General features: G+C 41.0%; 4 protein-coding genes across 4 annotated transcripts in view; 2 read left to right on the top strand and 2 right to left on the bottom strand.

The window, feature by feature from the left end:
* Window positions 1-2,738, bottom strand: part of form3 (formin 3) — a 30,986-nt gene extending 28,248 nt beyond the window's left edge. The window contains exon 1 of the mRNA XM_017165782.3: window positions 2,208-2,738. The gene's annotated coding sequence lies outside the window, so the exon portion shown is untranslated. The remainder of the gene's footprint in view (window positions 1-2,207) is intronic.
* A 1,877-nt stretch (window positions 2,739-4,615) lies between these two features.
* On the bottom strand, window positions 4,616-5,162 carry Cpr65Ec (Cuticular protein 65Ec). Its single transcript, XM_017165683.2, has 2 exons — window positions 5,096-5,162; window positions 4,616-5,036 (listed from the first exon to the last, which is right to left on the bottom strand). Exons 1-2 carry the CDS (start codon window positions 5,105-5,107, stop codon window positions 4,665-4,667), a joined length of 384 nt encoding a protein of 127 aa, XP_017021172.1. The 5' UTR covers window positions 5,108-5,162; the 3' UTR covers window positions 4,616-4,664.
* A 4,115-nt stretch (window positions 5,163-9,277) lies between these two features.
* Cpr65Eb (Cuticular protein 65Eb) lies at window positions 9,278-10,743 on the top strand. The gene is made up of 2 exons (XM_017165667.3): window positions 9,278-9,801; window positions 9,875-10,743. Exons 1-2 carry the CDS (start codon window positions 9,790-9,792, stop codon window positions 10,376-10,378), a joined length of 516 nt encoding a protein of 171 aa, XP_017021156.1. The 5' UTR covers window positions 9,278-9,789; the 3' UTR covers window positions 10,379-10,743.
* Window positions 10,744-12,446: 1,703 nt separating this feature from the next.
* Window positions 12,447-13,013, top strand: Cpr65Ea (Cuticular protein 65Ea). Its single transcript, XM_017165687.2, has 2 exons — window positions 12,447-12,494; window positions 12,558-13,013. Exons 1-2 carry the CDS (start codon window positions 12,483-12,485, stop codon window positions 12,927-12,929), a joined length of 384 nt encoding a protein of 127 aa, XP_017021176.1. The 5' UTR covers window positions 12,447-12,482; the 3' UTR covers window positions 12,930-13,013.
* Window positions 13,014-21,699: the final 8,686 nt, after the last annotated feature.

Here is a 21,699-nt window from a genome sequence, read left to right as displayed (position 1 = left end):
TAAACACTTTCTTATCGACAGCAGACACCAAAATATGTCAGATACGATTATGCTAAAATTTTAAACTTAAAACGAAAGAGGGAATTTCAAACTGTGACTGTATAAAATCAATGCCTAGCTACCAACTGTTTTCATCAATGGAAGCCGAAGTACATATTTTACCCCGCAATAATAAGTACTAAATACATTCCGATGCAGATCGTTAGAATCGAATTAATTATTGTTCAAGTGCCATTAGTCAAGCTCTCGACCAATTAGTCAGAGCGTATTTCCAGCTAATCCCCGCTCTTTTCAGAGCTCTTTTCTGATCTGCCTTGGGTGGCTTGGCTGGGCCTGGCACACTCATCCTAAGATCGAACTGGAGATGGAGATGGTGGCCTTTTAGGGCCAAAAGGCTTAGATAACAATTAGAGAATAAATTATTTGGACGCATGCTAATTTCAATATTTATTGTGTGGAGACAAAGGAAAGCCAGCTAGCGAAGCGCCAATGTTGGGTGACTATTTCAGCGAGTTTTGGTGAAACAAGTAGTGGTCTTTCCTTATTCAGCTATTGACAGTCAGAGAGTTACACTTATCGGCGGCCCCGTGTGTGAGTGTGACATTAAACCACACACAAACAAGTCCGCCATATTTGGCAATTGACTTTGCAGCCAACAGCCAACAGTGCTATTCGCGATATATATCCACATGCACATGGATCGGAGTACACCGAAAATAAAGAGAGATAATACCCAAATATATAATACATTTTAATATGATTTTAGGTTCAAGGAAGAAGTTTATTTATAAGGAATTCCCTTCATAAAGAATCAATAAATGCCAAAATTTGTGGTTCAAAAATTCTTGTATATTGTAAGGAATACTCTAAACTTAATTTTCATATTTTATACATTTTTAAAACTTGAAGAAATTGTCTTAGACATGTAAATTCTTCCCTGTGTACCAAACAAAATACATATGCGTGCCTGGCTTTTTCTTCTTTTAACTGTTTACGCTGCCCACATGCGATGGCCTGTGCTTGATAAATAATTTTAGTTTTATAAACACAAATTGACACTTCAAATTGTTTGCCAAAAAAAAAAAACCGAATCGGAGGGAGAGAGAACGAGAAATGAAATCAATTTGAATTAAGCCGCCGCTTTGAAGCTCTGAAGAGTTGCCTGCGATTTCTTTGGCCTCGAGCCCCGAGGGGTGGGACCGACCGACCGTTCGCTTTGATTCAGATTGGGCATATCATGACTTCTCGGAATCGGCATCGGAATCAGAATCCGAATTAGAATCAAAAAGGCAGGTAGCCGCCCCACTTGTTCTCGATATTTGGCTCTGGGCGGCTATGAAAAATGCGAATCTGATTCGTATCGGCAAAGATCTGAACACGGCTTCCAATTCCCAAATTCCCCCGAGCAACCAAATGGAACCCTCGGCATACTCGCTTGAAAAACACATTTAAGAGTTAAAGATTTTTCAGATTTAAAGAGCAGGAGGCGAGCTCCGTTATTACCGCATTATGCTCGCGTTAATTAATTGTTTATTTGTCTTGCGATTACCGTCGATTTTCGTCATACAAGTGGAGTACAGAGTAACTTGGCTATGAGGAACTAATGGGGAGTTGTATTTGGGAATAATTTTAAATTAGAAACAGGGAATTTATTAAATTTATTAAAAATTTTTAGTTAAGTTTGTTTTAGTTTTACAAGAATTCTTTTGGAAGCACTTGATTTGTTTAGTTTTGATTCTCTACAATTTTAAGTGATACATTTTATAATTATTTCTAATAATTTTAAGCTTAAAATGAATCATATAAAACTTGAGTATAATTTTAAAAATCGTTAAATCGTAGTTATAAAGCTTAAAGATTTTCCTCAAAGAAGATTAAGCTTGAATTTCTTATTAAATTAATTGGAAAGAAAATAATCTAAATTTTCATAATAAAATTAATTCCCATCGACCTTTTTTTTTATATATTTTTCTATTATTCCAGATATAAAAAAGGGGGCGCCCTGGTGTTATCAGCACCTCAGTTCCGCGTAATTGATCCAGTTTTGTGGCGTTCAATTTTTCTTCCCCCCGAGCTGCATTGGAATTGGTAATAAATATTATCACAGCTGACCACCGCTAATGGGCAAACAAAAGAGCGCTTAATAGGCCACTGGACAACAGGTTGATAACACACAGCCCGGGAAACTGTTGTCGTGGAAAACTCACCATGGGAAGTGCGGCGGGGGAAAACACCTGCGCTGTCGATCCGGAATGCTTTTCGTTAATCGTACTTATCGAAGACACTTTGTTGCGCGTTCGTTGCTCGTGTTGTTCTTGTGGCTGCCGCAGTGGCTGCTGCAGTAGTGGCCGCTGCTGCTGCTGTTTTAATTAGCAATACAAACACATTAGCTAATGCACACACGCGACACAGACAGACACACGGAATGGCGCCCACGCAGCGTGCCAAAAGCAAACGCGTTTATTGAAAATGCAACGCGCACAGAACCCGCTGCGCCGTTGCGCAGGCTCACAAGCCAAACCAAACGAAACCAAAATAAAATAAAAGCCACAAGCTAACGAGCCAACTTGTGGCGAGAAAAACCGCAAAACCGAAAATCGATTGCAATGCAGGACTGACCGCGGCACTTTGCATGTGCAATTCGCCAGCGGAGTTCTCAGCTCTCAACTCTCAACGCGATCGTTGCACGTTTCCCGAATCAATAGCTGTATCTGTATCTGTCGGATACGTCGGATCGCTGCCGCTGCCAATTTGTAACTGAAATTCAGTTGCTGAATTTCGAGTTTCAAACGACCAGTGCTGCCATCGGGCGGAAAAAACAAAGCCGAAGGCAGATCGGGTAAGCACACGAAGCGCGATCGCAGCGGAAATCCACAAAGTCCACAATCCACAGCCCACAACGATCCACAATCTACAATATCTCTCTTCTGAGAGCTGGGTCTTATACTCACCATTTTTACTACGATATTTTTATACCCTTGCAGGGTAGAAAATCTTGCACAGAACAGTTTTCCGATTTAAAATTAATGCTCATTGGGCCAAGTTATGATATTTTTAATTTTAGAAAAAATCAATAAGTTTTTTAATATAAAAAATCCGATTTTATAATACAAAATAATATTTTTATAAGTCAAGGAATCATTTTCGACCCCATAAACCATATATATTCTTGATCAGCATCAACAGGGGAATCTTTCTAGACATGTCCGGAAGAAATCGATTTTTTTGCCATTTTTGCAAAATTTGATAAGGGGTTACATCATTAAAATCAGCGAAAATGGCAAAAAATTTTGATTTCTTAAAATTTTAAATTTGGTATGCAGTTTTTTTAAATTAATAAAAACTAACACAAAACTGCTTTCCGAATCGAAATTAATGCATTTTTGGCTTAGTTATGATATATTTTAATTTGGCTGGCCAAAGTTAGCTTTCTTTCTTGTTTATGTTTAATACAAGAATGAACTACTATGAACCATAATATGATATTTTTTTAGGCATTTTTCTATATCTTAAAATTTAAATTCTCTATAATTTATTACTAAGATATTTTCTATTATAATATATTTAAATATATACTTTACTTTGTTAAAATAAGAATGAATGAATCAAATTTATATTATCCAAATGTTGCCTTTAAAAAATTAAATAAAACTTGCAAATTTTTTTTCCTTCATTATTTTTAAAGCTTAAACTTTTATTTTATTTTAAAAAGAAACTTTTAAAAATTCCGCCAAGACGATAGACGATATAAACAATATTGATATTTTAGTAGCAACTCTGTTGCTTTATTTCCTGCCTTTCGTGGTGACTGTCAAAGCTCGTAAAAAGCTTGTCGATGACTTGAATGGCACCCTGGTTTCCGGAAAACTTTCCAATTGGCGCCAAGCATTCAAATTTTAAAATATGTTTGTATTCAACTCAGAGTTCAAAAATAGTATGTTCGTGTTTTAGTTAAAAAAGTATTTATTTTAAACTATTTAATGTGACGTATTGTTTATCCCAGCAGATTTCCTAAAGCTCAAATCCAAAATTAGAGGCATCAGTTAAATGCAATAAATGAACTTAAATAAATTAATAAAGAAAAATAGAAAAAGAAAATAAATTTAAGTAAATTATTCTGCCAACTTTGAAAGGTTTGAATTGAAAGTAGAAAATAAAGAAAAAGCAATGGGACAATGGGATCGAAATGGAAATGGATAATAAATAACTTACAAAAATGCACTCATTTTAATTTGGATTGCTTTTCTGTCTTAGCTCTAATTAGGTTAACAAATCAGCCTTTAAACTTTAGCATTTAAAAACTTAAATTAATGATGTAACTGAAAAAATTTGTTAATTTTCCTAGTGGGCATGACAAGGTTGACTCGCTGATCAATAATATATAAGATTTGAAGGGTCAAAAATGATTCTATCACTGCCTTGCAAGCTGCAAGTCAATAAAAATTAAAAATATATATTTAAGAGAAAACCGAAACTCCATCAAACCGACAAATCAGCAAATATTCGGCAATGCCCCAGATGTAAATGGATGCTTATCTGAATTTAACAACGACTGCAGTGTGTTTTTGGGAATGTTTGTAGTCTCAAACGATGTTTATTTTTTCGGATGACTTAAGCCTAAGACGAATAACGCGCAACATGTGGTGGTGAAACCAGCCCTCCCCTTAGAATCGTCCCTGACCCTGTCGCGACTCCTGGTGCGGATGGGTGCGGATGTACTCCAGCGACTTGAGGATGGCCGCCGGGATTGGAGGAGGAGTGGGCAGATGGGCGCCCGATGGATGGAATCCATTGGCATCCGCGGTGTAGATCAGCTGAATGAGCTGGCCATCGGGAGCGTAGTAGGCATTGGAGCCGCTGGCATATTGTCCGCCCGCTCCAGACTCTTGGCCGGCAATGCCATTGGAGGTCTGGTACTGGTAGGCATAGCTTCCGTCCTCCTTCAAGTCGCTCTTGTACTCCCTGGTCTCGGCGGCGGCATCGAAGGAATCAGCGCGGACGCAAGCGATGGCCAAGGCGGCAACGGCAAGGACGAACTGAAGGATACGGAGAGGGGATTAGAGAGGCTTCTCGCTTGGCGAACTTCTTCACTTACGAATTTGTTCATTTTTGGGCTGGATTGGGGTTTGGATTTGGGCTTGGATTTGGGCTTGTTGTCACTGTGAACTCGCAACGAGAATGAATGTGACTGAATTGGCCGGGCGGCGCATTTATAGCATTTTGGCACGCCAATCATTTTGGGCCGGGCACTCGCAGTCGGCGACCTGCGGCAGCAGCAACAACAACCTATAGCTTATAATTCGCAGCACATGAACATGAACTGCCCCTCTCACACATACGCGAGGGCACTAAAAACCCAATCCGGCCAAGACGGAGAGTCTCTTCCGCCGATACATTATATTTCGGTGACTGCGCCGCGCAGTGTGTCTGTGAGTGTGCGATAGTTTTTTGGCCATAAACTTTATGCTCCTTTTTGTTCAAGCTGTGGTCGGTCGACTTTCCGGTTAATCAATTCCAAAACCGAGCGGTGGGGGTTAATTTTTGATTAGCACCTACGCAAAAATACAATGGCATTAAATAGTTGCCTTACTGGAGGGGTTTTTAGCGCAATTAATACTAGACTTATTGAAGACGGGACTTCCCTGAGAATATACTTTAAAGTGTGAACTTTAACCTAAGATCATTTGTAAATGTTGCGCCTACTCCTGTCCCGGTGAGGACCTTCTGCCAAATCATATGCGAAACTTTATAATAAATTGTTCGCAGAATTGGTAAAATCGATTAAGAACCTCACATGCTAGGTCAACGGATTCATTTATTACAAAATCACCGAGCGCGCCCAAAAGTGAAAAAGTCCAGGACGAAGACCTTAACAAGGACGAGCAGGGGAGCAGCCAAAGGGAGAGGAGTAACCTGCCTGGCAACCTCAGAGCAGAGCGCGAAGCAGACAAACGACCTTGCCGCGCGCGGCTCCCAGCTTGGCAGACTGTCCGAAAGTACGACAGTTTACCGGCAGGGGGGCGAGGCGAGCCGGCGGGGAGTGGGCAAGTTTGTATTAAGTTTTGATAAGAAAACTTGTGATGAGCCGGGCCGTGACTCACGGGAATCACGCAGCTCGAGGGAGTCAATTACAGCTAAAAGTTTATACTATTCGCAGAGCTGATAGTTGATTGAATTTTCCGCAATAAGTTTGGGGCAATTTAAAGTAAATTTAGTTGGTTTGAAAAATAAGAAAATTTTAAGGCATTTTGCTATTTCATTTTTGATGAAATTTAGAACTTACACTTATAGAAATTTAACAGAATTTGTAAAACCTTTTTTAGGATTTTAGAATATGTTTATTATCCACATCATTTCTTCAGATCTTAAATAAAAAGGGGATTTCTCTTTTAGAAACTTAAAAATGCAGACAAAATGTACGAAATTTTGTTATAAATGAAGTTTAAACTCAATTTAAAGTTTTTGTAAAAAATCTTAAAGTTAAACCCTCGCCCCCTTTCCTCTAAAAAAACCTAACATAAACCTTCATCTTAATCATGTATCCCTTAACCAACTCCCTTTAATTTGTATTCCCTTTTTTATTTTACGCCATATCTGCCCATCACTAAAGTGGCAACAAAATCGTCGACAGCGGCAACAAGAGCGCCTCGACTCGCAGCGCATGCTGTTTCCCTTATAAGATTTGTGTTGGCCTTTTATAAATACATGGATTGGTTGGCAACCAGACCGGGACTTGGTCTTGGACATGGACTTGAATGTGGATGTGAACTTGGGAACCGGGCATGGATCTGGGGGGGCAAAAGTGAATGTGCGACGATGGCAATGTGGCCGAGATGTCGATGTCGCATGGCGGGGATGCTCTCAGAAGCATTGGGGGCATTATCTGCTTTTTGCTGCCCTCTGTTTTTGCTGGCCTTTTTGGTGTTACTTTCGGCTTTTATGCTTCAAACCGGCTGTTCGGCAATTTGGCTTGCTCTTTTTTTCTTTTTTTGGGCTGGCCGGCACAATTGTCCGGTGCCTACCGCTTGGGCGGCTTTAAATGAAAGCAAAAGTTGTTACGATTCGATGGCGTTTTCTTAAGCCGCTTCCGCTGTACTTAACCCGACTCCTTCCTCTGTTCCTTCTCCTTCGAATGCTGCTCCTGCCCTCCATCCATCCATTAGGGCAGCAATCCATCTTCGCGCGCATTAAGCCGAGACAAGAAGCAGCCAAGGCATCAGCGGAGTATAAAAAAGGGGACATGCTGCAAAGCGGCGACTCCTACTCCTTCTCCGGTTTCTTCTTCACCTGCTCCACATTAATTGACCCACATTCGGTGGCGGCAACTCGTCCAGGTCCAGTCCGGTCTGCTCGCAGCCAGTCCCGCCGAAGGTCGCACTGATGGCAGCGTTTTAGCCCTAGTTTGGGCATGTCTTTGGGCATATATATATTTTACGACCGCTGCAGCATCTGCACGGAGAAAAAATTAAGGTGACTTAGAGCTTTTTAAATTATTTTAATAATATTTTGGTTTTTAAATTAATAGTTGATGAATTTTAGATTATTTTTTAGACCCTTTTGATAACACTTTTCACAAATTATTTGCTATATATATATTTGTCTTATTATTTTTATTATATTTAAATTATTTAAAATGGATTATCGATACATTTTTAAAGCTATTTGGACTGTTTTGTTTTCTCTCTCTGCTTTTTGGTCTGGTCAGCGATTGGCATTTGAATTTTTATGACCAAACCGTTGCTCTACATTCACTCAGCTGATCCATTTAGCGAATTTAATTAATTAAAACACTGTCATCGGAGGCGACGCCTGCAGACTTTCTGGCCACGTTAACGCAAGCCGTTTACACAGTCTCATTCAGTTTGAGCTTAAGTTTCAGTTTCATTTGATTGTTAGTCAATCCACGCTTAAGATGCGACATACTGGGCCTGGGCAGTTCTGTTGCAGATACAGTAGAGACAGTATATCTTAATCCCAATCGAATATCGAGCAGAAAGCGTTGGCGTTGGGCGTGGAAGGTCGGCCCTTGGGGGGTTTTTTTTATATGGACGGATGGCTTGCCGCCAAACAAAGTCAACGACTTTCGAAAATCTGGCCGCAAGCGACGACCTTGGATCCATAGAGACGAAATGGGTCTGCTAATTGTTGGTAGTTGCAACTTTCGGTTCGATTCGCTTTGGCAATTGACGGCGGGCCAAATTCGGCCACCAATTCGCACTTGTAGCTTCAATTTGAGCCAGCACACAGATTTATTGAATAACTCGATTAATTGGCTTTCCGTCATTTTATTTTTGGGCGGATGGCTACATGAATATTTGCATTTCTGGTGATGGATTTTTAATCAAAAACTTGATTCAATTTGCATGTTTCAAGTCCGTTTCCCTTCGCCATCTCGGCTTAAATATGCCATAACATGGCACTACTAATTGATTTGATTCGCAGGCGATGGACAAATTAAGGCAGTTAAAAGGTCTGGCCATCTTTATGTCTTATCTGGGCGTTTGTATCTTTAAGATTTTCATTGTGGTTCGATTGAATTAAATTATGCGAAGCCCTCCCAGCAGGCAGCTTCATTTTATTTATTTAAAAGAACGAAGCTGAAAGAACTTTTTATGGACAAGCGTGTAAGTGTCACAGTAAAAATAACGAGCAAAAATATATTGCCTTATTTATGTATGTCCGCAAAAGAGAAGTCTGTGCATCAGATGCAAATTTAATGCACTTTCACAGCATTATACTGGGTGTAATATTGCCTTTTCCAGGCTCATGGGAAGGGAGATTAAATTTAAACATGTGCAGGAGGAAAATTCCCGAGTTGTGAGGCTCTGGAAATTATTTATTCTTTTTCAGGAGACTTTAAGGGAAAAATGTATGCTTATTTTGAAATTCATAATGTTATATTGAAGAGTCCCTTCATTTAAGTTTACAAATTAATCCATATATATATCAATTTGTGCTTTTACAGGTAGTAATCTACCTGACCTCATAAGAAAATTTACGAGCGGAACCAGTTTACCCACAGTTGAAGCCGATGAAAAGATATATCCAAGCTGCTTTCATATTCTGATCGATTAGCATCTTCCCCTCTGAAATTAGCAACCATTAGCTGGGGGTTGGAGGTGTTCCGTTGCCCATTTCACGCCCAGCGAACCCACCAATCTACCAATAAATTTGTAGACCCATCCCACCCAGCACGAGCCATATCTGTTTATTGCGACCACTTATCTCGATCCGACGGCATTATGCCATGCTCGGCGGCATGATAAATGGGATGGGAACTGCGAGCTGCGCTGCGAGTCCATTACAGATTTCGTAAAAGTATATAGGTATATGCTCGGATGTAACTTGGCCGCAGATAATTAATGAATTAACACAAACACTTAATTACTTAAGCGCCGGCAGCGCAGAGTTTCTTGACCCACGGGGGCGAGGGAGTTGAAGGGTCAGCAGGCAAGTGTGGCTACGGATTTCGTTTTCACTCAAAACTCTTAATGGGAAGCCAGCTGGCGACGAGATAATTGGCGTTGCAACCGTTGCTGGCTCTCGGCTACGAAATGTGAGGCGATGCGGTGATGTGATGAGTCGCTCCAATCATCATTATCATCACCATCATCGGGTCTAATGGCTGCACACACCACTTTCCTCACTTTCGTTGGAGATCAATTCGGATTTTCTGGGGTATAAAAGTGCCGGGTCGAGGGCACTGAGGCATCAAACACAGCTTAGCTCTTAGGGTTAAACCAACCAAACAACCATACACAAAAAAATCTCAACCCAAGCCAGGCAAAAATGTCGAAGATCGTAAGTCAAAGTCGGCTCCTTCGCCTCCTTCTTGGATATCGGATACATCAGTCAATCATCTCCTTTCCTTTAGAACGTCGTTGTACTTGTGGCCGTGACCGTCTCCGTGCTGCTCGGCGTCCAAGCTCGTCCCTCGGACTCCCCGGATGCCCATGCCGAGATCCGGAGCTTTGTCAACGAGCTGAAGCAGGATGATGGCAGCTACAACTACCAGTTCGAGACGTCCAACGGGATTGCCCAGCAGGAGCAGGGAGTCGGCGGCTATTATGCCAGCGGCTCTTCCCAGTACTACACGCCGGAGGGACAGCTCATCCAGCTGACCTACACGGCCGACGAGAACGGATTCCAGCCGCAGGGCGAACACCTGCCGACGCCGCACCCTATTCCGGAGGCCATCCTAAAGTCGCTGGAATGGAACCGGAACCACCCGGAGGAGACTGGCGAGTACGAACACCACGACCACCACCACAAGCACGGCCAGGAGCAGGGCAATCAGTATCTGCAGCCAGCTGGTGCCCTTTTGGCGCCTGCCGCCGGGTCCGTGGGTCAGGGTCTGCCCTACGACAGGAAGGTCTAAGCTAGGAGCAAGTCAGGGCCATGTGCCCCAATACATCCCCAGCACCCATAGTGTCAGCATCCGCATCCATCTTGTCCCTGTGTGTGTCATGTCCTGTCTGTTTGCATAGGCAAAGCACCCAGCACCCAGCATCCAACATCCAACATCCAACAGCCAGTATCCAGTATCCAGCAAACAGCAGAAAGAACATCGGAGGAGCAACTACATCTCGAGGCACACCCACTCGCACCACGCACTGTATATATATAGTCTAGGCCCTCTCATACATTTACATCAACATGCTCCCGGGCCGCGTCCTCTGACCCATCGTCTCCGCCGTGTCCCGTATTCCGTGTCCTGTGTCGGCTCGACTGACGTTGACATTTATTGCCAGAGATAATAATAATGTAATAAAAGAAAAATACAATTTAATATGGTTGTTTATACTATGAATGCCGTTGCCTCCACGAGAGCATATGGCCATGCCTGGGGCCATCAGCACAGTGAGAAAATAACGAGAAAGCTCGCTTATCTATTGGCTTTTTATGGCAACATTCTGAGGTGTAAAAATATATTTTAAAATAAAAAAAATCAAAGCGGTATTCCCCCAAAAAACAGAGATTGATAAATATGAATGATGAACTTGAACTTTGAGAAACACGTTTGGGTATTCCCCAATTCAAGGTTTCTGCAGATGTAATACACTTATGGTTAGTTTTTTAAGTTAAAAGCTCTTCTCTATCTTCATTCAAAAGCTATGAGACATAAAGTTAAATTTAACTTTTCAGTATTTATTAATTCAGCAAAGCTTGGTAAATACCCATTTTATTTTTAGACCCTCACACTACGATATCACATAAATGTTATGATTAATAAACAATTAATAATCAAATGATTTAATTCAATAATAATCGCTTCTCTGTCTCCATGGTGTCTGCTCTATACTAAAATGAAAAAAAAAATTGAATAATATAATTCAGTTGCCAAATGGAGACTGTAAATAGTTGAGTAGTATTTTTTCACTGTGCAGATTCCATCGCAACGCTCCGCATCGCATCGCCCACATGCATCATCACTGCGGCATCTTCCCCTTGGAGATTTCCTTAAAGTGTACGGATCTGGTTTAACTCCATCGATACTTGCTGGGGAAGTTCAATCAGACAGCAGACATCAGACATCAGTATCAGAAATTAATAAATGCACGCTATGTTATGCAAATTGGCAGCGGCCCTTCGCCCCATGCTGGCTCGCTTTTTGGGCCCCGAGAAATGTGGTAACTTCAAATATTATTGTTGAGTTGATTAAATTAACAAGTTGCCGCCGTTGTTGTTACTCCTGTCTAAAGCCGTCGAGGGTTGTTGTTGATAATCTCGATAGAGTTTACCATTGTTGTTGTTTGCCGGCTCGATTTGATTTTGATTTTGATGCATTGAGATTGTGTCATCAGCTCCACCCAAGTTGCTGACTTTAATGGGTATACTAATTTAGGCAGTGGGCTTGCAAAGTTTTTGTTTTTAGCGGAATATCGAATTTCGGAAATAAATCAATGAAAATGCATACAATACACTAACTAAAATGTAATAAATTTATATTTATTTGGCTAAAAAGAAAGTCATATTATTTAGATAAAAAGAATCAAGAATCTGTTATACAAAATATATATAAAATAATAAATAAACAAAATTAACTGGAAAATATATAAATGAAATCTGCAATATTCAATGAAAAAGTTTATTATTAATAAAGTTTGTGTCAATATTACATTTTCAATAATTTCATTATAATATTAAACATTTTCTTATATATACATAGCACCGTATTTTAGCTAATTTTCTGCCCGAAATGATTGATAGTTTCTATTGTCTGCACATAATTAGAAAGAGTATCTATTATTCAACTTAATACCAATGCGACATGGCCATGTCTTGCATTAATGACTCGAAACGTGCGGCCCAAAGCAGTTCGATTGGGCGAAATATGGGTCGCTCTCCGCATGCTCGACTTGTTTGCATATCGGAGTCTGCAGTGGCTTTGTCTTTGGCCAGCGACCACTATAAATAGTCAATCCGGGGGCCAGAGTGACAGCATTAACCTCAGAGTCAACAGCCCGACAACAGCAGCCAACATGTACAAGCTCGTAAGTGGATAATAGAGTTTGGCTTTATAGCTGGATAGCAGCTCAATTGACTTTCTTGGACAGCTCCTCGTCGCCACCGTTTTGGGATGTGCCCTGGCCGCCCCCTTGAACGATGATACGATCACCAAGTTCCTGACCAACCAGGACACCGATGGCACTTATGCCTTCGATGTGCAGCAGTCCAGTGGCATTCAGTTCCAGGAGGAGGGTCAGTCCGGTCACTATGCCCGCGGCTCCTACTCCTACATTTCCCCCGAGGGCGTTCCCGTCCAGGTGATCTACACCGCCGATGAGAATGGCTTCCACCCTCAGTCCGACCTCCTGCCCACTCCTCCCCCAATCCCAGAGGCCATCCTGCGCTCCATTCAGTACATCCAGGAGCACCCCACCCCCGAGGAACTGGCTGACCGTGCCGTGCGCGCCCAGCAGATCTAAGATCCCGCAGAGCAGGAGCTCCGATCTAGTCCTAAGTAACATAGCTCATATTGTACATGATGTGCTCATCCATTCTTCCATTCGAGTAAAGCCATCCAGTCAGTCGGCTGGTGTTAATTGAACCGATTTGCGGGCTATCCAATTGGTGGGGCAATTAATTAGTGGGTCTATATAGTGGCAGTCAGTTGGGTTTAAGCCTGGCTGGAGCGGAGACAATGCCGCGCATTTGATATTGAATATTTAATGGGAACACTGCGACGAGTGTGCCTCCACATTCATGACGTCTGGGCCGGCGAACAGTGGTCCCGAAATTGGGCAAACTTGTAGTTTCCTATAGATCTCAGGTCAAATAGATATTTTAAAGTTTACTTTAGTCTTCAGACAAAAACTTGATGACGAAACTTTCTATGAAATGGTTTTTAAAGGTCAGGGTTAGGCTTTGTTTCAAAAAGGCATGGAAATTGGTAACATATTAGTGTAAATTTAGTTTGTTGTTTGTAAATGGGAGCAGCGGAGACTTTGACAAATGCAATAGAAAAAGATATTTATGTTGTTTAAACTAATTAATATGTATTCACTATATTCCCAGTTTCTAGTTTTTCTGATCTATAAAGGCAAAATTTTTCTTATATTTAAAATGCAATTTCTTAATTTTATGGTTTATATTTATTGACGATTTTTTTAAGACAATTTTTCTTAGAACTAGGGGAACAATTTCTATGAGTTCTGTGACTAAATTACCAATGATCATTTCCCTTAAACTCTGAATAAAAAAGAGTTAAGCATACAAATAATACCTATAATAATTTACAATCCCCCCTTTTTTAGCTTAGAAATATAATTAGATCTATGTATAAATTAATTAGTAATATACACATAAAAAAAAGACAAATTAAGTGCCGAAAACACTGTGCTTTCGCTGCTCATTAACATTTGACATGAGGCAAGTTAATTTCTGCTTTTGGCTGCGATTTTATGGGCGGGAATTCAATGAGTGTCTGCTGGAAATGGAAATTCATTAAGACACTTACACGCGGAGGAGCAGGAGAAGAGGGAACAGCAGGGACAGCAGGAGCAGGATTCACACAGACACCAGGAATTGGCTAACACGCACATAGCTCCATTGAGGCGTGAGGAGACACAGAGGGAACACAGGGGTCTGGGACTGAGACTGGGAAGCCAGGAAACCATGAGACCCGTTGCCCTGGCCTCCTCCTCTCATATCAATTAGGCACGCTCGGTGGCGGATATGAGTAGTTAATTAAAAAGATTGGGACGCACGCAGGAGAGTTAGTATGCGATGTGCGAAGTGCTATAAAATTCAGGCGGCTGAAGGATGAAATCCCAGTGGCGTAAAGCTTTGTTTTCACACACATTTTAGCTCCGATTTCGGTCTTTAACAGCGCTTATCCTTATGCTAATGTCAACCCATTTTGGCTGGGGAGCTGCGGTCATCACTCGAAACCCAGGTGCTCCAGGTACAGCTGCTGCTGTTGCTGCTGCTGCTGCTGTTGCTGACAACAGCGACACAAAGCTGCTGTGTAATCAAAAACTTTTATTTATCATTTTCCTGAAAATCTAATTATAAATGCGTTTGTGGAAATGTGTCTCTTATATTTTTTTTGGGTCCCCAGAATTGTTTGTGGCTCTTTGGTGTATCAGCATCCTGCCATTGTCCTCCATGTGCCAAGTCGTAAAGCGGTGTGGAGAGTCCGCTTGGTTTTGATGATGATCTGAGAGGCACGCAAAATGTAGCTGGCGGGGCAATAAATTTTTAAATAAATGCGAGATTTGAGCAGAATCGTAAAATGCCGAACATGCATAAACAGTTTGTTAGGTTTAAATAATTGAAACGTGGCGGTGATGGCAGCATTTCCGCTTGTCTTAAAGAATTTAAAGGTTACACTTATTATTCAATGAATTGCTAATTTATCTGATCTTCAACTGGAAACTGTGACTGTGTTTTTCAAACAATTCGAAATCAAACTGCTGGCGGGTAATGCGGGTGCAGATAACCCAGTGTACTTTACTGAGATAAAGCCCTTATATAGCCGCATCGGGCTAATGGGCCAATAACCCTAAGCTCAGTGGCCGTGCAATTTACTTTTATGATCCGTATAAACTATGCACAAAATTAGCTTCTCTGTACGTCTTTTATTTGGCCATAACTCAACCAACCAACCAACTGTAGCGCATTTGGGCCCACTTCTGACCCGCTTTTCCCCCGGTCGGGGACAGACAAACACAACTACCCTTTTGTGGCCGTTTCAATGTAAATACGTTTGCGGGGATACCTTTCCTATTTGTCGGGATTCGGAGTGGCCCCGGATTGTGAGGGGTGGCCATGTCCATATTTAAGCAGCCAAACAACGGCGGCGGAATATAAAAAAATTACTTTGTTTGCAGCTCCCGGAGCATGGTCACGGCATGTGTCACGTAGCTGCCAAAATATGCGAGTGAGTCCTCGAAAATGACAAGGACCAGAGTCCAGAGTTCCATGGAAATTGTAAGCCGGAAGAGGCGGGCATTTCAATTAAGTTAGAACTAAAACAAGCTAAATAATGGTAGGAATGGGAGCTACCTCTTTTGTTATAGCCATATTTATAGGAATTTAACATTCTTTGGGGACAAATTTTGTGAAAAAAATATACAACTTTAATGCTTTTAACAGAATACTAGAGTTTAAAGAGGGTCAGTTGCTTTTAAAAATATCTGAAAAACTCTATTAGCTTTTTAATTCATTTAGGCTTAAATTCCGGAAATTCTTCATTGAACCAAGCCGATCTCTGACTGTAGCCAGCCCTTGTTGCAATTCCTTGGGCCTCTCGGCAAATGAAATTTCTTTAAACATTCTTCGACCAACTTTAATGCTTGGCTTTTCACTTTTCATTTGGTGTGCAATTTTTCTTGCAGCAAAAATAAAAGGAAGAGAAATGGCAGGAAAAACATTCACTGGCTCTGTATTAATAACAATAGTTCCGGCCATTTGCGATGACGGGGATGAAAAGCGTCTGTGGGATGCTTGTGTTCGTTCCCCGGCAAAATGAAAAATAATTCCAACAATAATTGCTGAAGGAAACTTCTGGCCAAAAGTGCGGGCAAGTAAGAAGTGCCGAATTCTACCAAAAAAGTGACGCTGACATACCAATACCAAAAAGCAATAGCAATGACAACACAGACATAGCTAAACAGACAAACGAAACCAATTTATTTCCAAGTAAAAATCAATAGTCAAGGAGGAAGGAGAAAGGATCTAGAGGAGGCCAGGAGACAGGACAAAGCGCGGGTCCCGGGGTTAACTATCGTAAAAAAACGTCAAATTCTGGAGAGGCGACAAAATTGTGTGTCGTCTTTAGTGTGAGTGTGTCCTGTGTCGCCATCAACATGTGCACGTGTCCGTGGAGATGCCACAACGAATCGTGGCTTTGCCGGACACTCCGCCATCATTTCGATGTCCTCCATATTCTGCTCTTCACTCTTCACTCTCCTTTCTCTATTCTCCCTTCTCCTTTCACATTTCCATTGCCTGCACTTGGCCGTACACGGTGCACTTATATCCGTATCGGGCGTCCGGCTTCCGGAATCCGTTTTCGTTAACAACTGCGCCCCAAGTAGCGCACTAGGATACCGGGGGCAACAACAACCATCAGCGAGGACGACAAGGACAACAACGATGGCGCTTAATAGTAAAATATGCATTTGACATGCGATGAAATACAATGGCTGCACCGCGAGAAAAGTCATCAAAGGATGAAGTTGAATATTTGCATATTCGAGAAGCTTACGGGATATTCATTATATATTCAATAAGGTCTGGTTAGGCAAAGGAAGATTAATATTTTAGATTTTTTTGTCAACTTTCGGACTTTTAATTCTAAAAAAAGAATTTTAAATAATATTTTAAGCAACATTTACCATGGCTTACCCATTTCCCTCAGTGCTTTTCAGTAAGTGCTTGCTTATTCGCGGCCATTTGTTTAAAGTTCCAATTAATTGGTCTGCATTTGCTGGGGGCAGAGAGGAGGGGGGCGCCCGATAAGCATGAATTATATTCTTCACTTTAGATGTGACATTTTGGATTGCGGCTGCATGTGCCACTTCCCAGCCGCAGCCGAAAAGTATGCCAGGCTTTAATTAAAATATAATTACATGCATATTTTTTGTACAAGGAAATTGAATAAGGTTTTCTTGGGGCATACATGCGGATGGTGTCACTAAATTTGATTTCAATAATTTAATATTAGGGAAAGCTGTCAGAAGGACCTTCTCCTTCACATGAAGTAACGGCAACAGTGTCCTGCCGGTTAACAGAGCCTGTTGGCTAACAGATGAGAGAACGCGCGCCTTTTAACTGACAAGCATTCGCTTCGGGTCCTCAGTTGTTTGCCGTTCGTGAGAGGAGCAGGATTTTGCCGAGCTTACCCGCATTATACACACAAACACACACACACACACACACAGAAAAGGACTCGACTTCGTACGTAAATATTTATGTTTGGGAAACTCGCGTCCCGAGCGGGTATAAAAAACTACGAGTGCGTTAAAAAGTTCACACACAAATTGCATTATTTCCGCGCTGCGATATATTGGCGCGTTTTTCATGCTTTTCGTTTTTCGTTTATTTTTTTTCGTGGCTTGAAACTGGAACAAAAGCGTAATGTATATGCAGGGCAAAAAAAAAGTTTAGGGCGATTGTTGTGGATGTGAATTTTGCATAAGGACATGAAGAGCAGCACCCAGGAGAACAAAAAGCGGAAGGGGCCGTTTACATTCCGGAGGAAGACTGAAAAAGAATAGGATCTACTGATCCTTGGATATTTGAGGTAATTTTTAAACAGAATGGGATTTGATTTTGGACTTTTAAATTAACTTTAACAGCCTATGGTTGAGAGAGAAGTGACAAGTGATTGCTATTTTATTTATTGCTATTTATAAGATATGAAAATATAAAGAAAATAAGATAGAGGTTCTATTAAGGCAATTAAAAATTTAATTTAAAACATGTTAGTTGTACATTATTATTATTTCTTAGAAAGATAAATCCAATCCGAAATTTTTAAGGAAATATTAAACATCTTAAAAGAAGTTTAAGAATTTTTAAAGCACACTTTTTTTTTCAGAAGTTGTATGCTTTAAAGAGTGCCTTAAGATTCCATTAAGTTTCATTCCTTGAAAATGCTAGAATACAAAATAACATTTTCTTCTCGTGCACTTGTTCATGAATGTGTGTGGCAGGCAGCTCGTTTGTTTCAAAAAATTTCCATTTAAACCCAGTGACTTACTTGCATGGTTCCGTGGGATCAAGTAACTTGTGATTCTCGGGGCCCGGGCCAAGTGGTTTCTCGCCACCTGCAAATTAGTCGGAAGCACTCGGATTTACAGCGAGTTTAAGTGTATTAAGGCATTAGGCCGAGACTCTGCCTTGGGCCCACAACTTCTCCCTTTCCGTGTGGCCAAAATGTAATTTTCTTAGCACTTTTGTTCACGCCCGACGACACATGTTGTGGTTCACACACCGGCTCACACACACACATACACCACACCCACACATTCACACAAAGCCGGCGAAACCTCAGACACCGATACGAATGCCCCCCGGCAGCATTTACATACTCGCCCAAACATAAGCATAAGCGCAACTTAGCTTGCCAAAGTTTTTTGTTCAACTTTCCGTTGCCGCAGGCGAACTTGCCAGGACAGTGAACTCCTTCTGACTAATTGATACCCTAACACTTAATAAGAAATCGATTTCTATGCCTGCACTTAGTTACATCAAGTATACGCAACGTTGTCAGAGACTTTATCTTAATTTAATTCTTTTTGACAAAGTAATAGAAGCAAAAACCCTGGAAAACTCCTCATTTCTCTTCTGAGAATTTCTCAAACTTTTCTATACTTATTAAGATAGGTTTTTCTTCACAAGGAATTTCGAGCTGCAAGTTGAATATTCCCTCAAAATACCCTATAGCCATTGGGTGGCATATTTAAATGCTCAAAGTCCGGAGTTCGAAAGTAGCTGCCAGGAATAATGCTTATAGTACAATCTTCTCCCACAAATCGTGTGGTTGACGACACGCTCAGATCAGCTTCGCTTCAGCCCCTGGGCGGTGGCACTTTGCCACTTTGGCACTCTGGCAGTCCGGATTGCGGAGAATTCAATCGATAGCCACGCTAATAGTGGGACCCAGCGACATATGTGAATATCTGATGGGGCTGCCTGCCGACTCCTGGCCTGCCAATCATTTCACGCCTGATTGCCGGCCAAGGCCAGAGGTCCTATCCGACGGCTACAGGATTCAGGCTGACAAGTCAGACACTGAGCCGCCGCCGGCAGAGCTGAAACCAAAAACCAAAGCCGGTGCTAAAGCCCCGGCTGAACTGCCGGCAATTCATCTAAATCAGGCTCCGTCGGCCAGCTGCGGTTGCGGCTTCAATTAATTAAAACAAATTGTATTTGCCCATGGCCCTGAAACCGGCCGGTCGGCCATCTTCTCTTACACCATAGTGTATGTACACTCATTCTTTTTTCAATTAATTGTTATTTCATTAGCTTTCATTACTCGCCAAGCCACCCACGCGGGCTATTAATGAAGTGGGGCGCCCATTCACCTGCCTAGAAGAGGGCTCCAGCGGATACGGCGGAGGTGGGCGTTATAATTTTCACTTTTATTGGCTTTTAATGAATGCGAAATTGCCAGGGATTATGAATACACTCGCCCATTATCTGCTGCAGGGCCATTAATTAGATTACAAAACGTTTTACCCGAGCTAAACGGGTCTTAAGAGGGTTTTCCCTTGGAGTATTTTGTACGGATATATGTTTCCCTAATAATTTTGGTTTGGTTTATGGGGAGTGTTTATGAACATGAACTATAAAGTAATTTATTTTAGATTTAAAAGGGCTCCACCTAGTTCAAATATTTATATAAATATTTTTTTTTAATTGCGGTAAGCCATATTTTTTTGGTTCACAGAATTAAACCACACACATTTACAAAGTGCCATTTCAAATAAAATTTTAGAAAATTCTTCTAACTCAATTAAAGACCATTTACTTTCATTTGAGTTATTGCAGCCGTAAATGTTGTTTTGTTCTTTTGCTTTCTCTTAGGTAAACCACAATTTTCACTTAAAATACAAATTGAAAGGAAATGAACACAATTTTCACATCAATTAAAAATGGAAAGCAAATGACCAAAGTGACAAATGAAATGTGAAATTAAATGAAAAGGAAATTAGATTTTATATAAATGCTGTTGTGGTCCACACAGTTTATTTAAGAGAACTAATAACTATTAAATCATACTTCCAAATAATTTCACAGCTCATCACTATAAAGTTAAATTAGAGATAAAAGAAAATTTAAGCTGATTTCGTGACACAAAAGAAACCGCCTGGTATTCGCTTTTAACTCAACTCGCAAACCGCAGCTGTGAGTGAATGAAAACACGTGTGATGGCCTCGGTGGCACTGAACAAATGTGATCGGAGTGGCATTGTCAACGCGTCAGTTGTTGGCTGCTGGAGGGTTCGGTGCGGTTTGCTTTGCTTTGGCTGGGGTGGCTCTCAGCTCCCGCTTGACTTCCGCTCAGAGCTCGTCTCATTGACTTGTCAAGCGATGCTATCAAGCCGGGCTTGTGGTCGTTACACTGAATTCGCTTGTTTGTTTGTTTGTTTGTCCGCTTGGTGGCTGATTCACTTGTCTGCCGCCCGGCAATTGAATGCCACTCCACGGCAATGCACTCCTGTGGGTTTCTGTTTCGGATTCAGTTCCAGTTCCTGACTGCCTTCCCTGGCTGCCTGTCTGTCTGCCATTCAGAGGCAGTCCATTCAACACTTTGCACTTGCCGGCAAACAATCGCATCCATTGACTTGCATTACGGCGAGGTGTGTTTTTCACATTCAAGGATATACAGGAAGGCGGGGGAGGAGCAGCACCCGGCTGATTATTGCTTATTTATTGATGGAAAATCTGATTCAGCGATAAGTCGCTTCTTTGCGCAGCCAGTGGAGCGTGCCACTTGACAGCCAAAGATACTTTCGCGTATCTGGGAGATACTTTTAGCTATGTTCAGCCTACGGTAATTACACTTAAACTCACACCAGGACTCAGCGGAGCAGCAAAGCGACGATAGTGGGAGCAGAGAGATAGTGAAAAATAAATGCTTGCCTGCAGCAAAGAACTGTCAGCATATGGCGGAAAAATAAATAAATGGTGGGTGGTAAAGTTCACTCAGGCAACAGATTGGTAAAAAAAAAGCAAGCTGAACTTTAACATATTGAATAATTATGTATCTTTTCTACAGAATTTTATTTTATTTATTATTTTTGTTTAGATAAAACAAAGTTCATTTCGAAATAGCTTTGATTTAAAATGTCAAATTTCAATTTTTGTTTGCTAATCAAATGAAAAAAAACGAAAAGAGAGAAGCAGTAAAATCAACACAATGTGCTGAAAAATAGATAGTAAAACATAAATATTTGGCTTAGGCTTTAGTCCCTTTAGACCATGATGTTGAAAAAGATAAAAGTAAATGTTTTACACTTTACCGAATTCGCGATAAAAATATATTTTCCCAAGAGGGAAAAAATACGTACACATAGTTCAACAACATTGATTAATTTTACCATTTTTTGCATATTTGTGTGGCATATTTTGATATTAATTCGACAGATCAATTTGAATAAAAGGGACAAGAAATGTATTTATTGAATTGTTTATTCATAAATTCACAAAAAATCACTCAGATATTTAAATAATATTTATCAGG

This window comes from Drosophila kikkawai, chromosome 3L, assembly GCF_030179895.1.
Source record: "Drosophila kikkawai strain 14028-0561.14 chromosome 3L, DkikHiC1v2, whole genome shotgun sequence".
In the NCBI taxonomy this organism is placed as follows: Eukaryota; Metazoa; Arthropoda; class Insecta; order Diptera; family Drosophilidae; genus Drosophila; species Drosophila kikkawai.
This window is presented reverse-complemented; position numbering and strand designations above follow the sequence as displayed.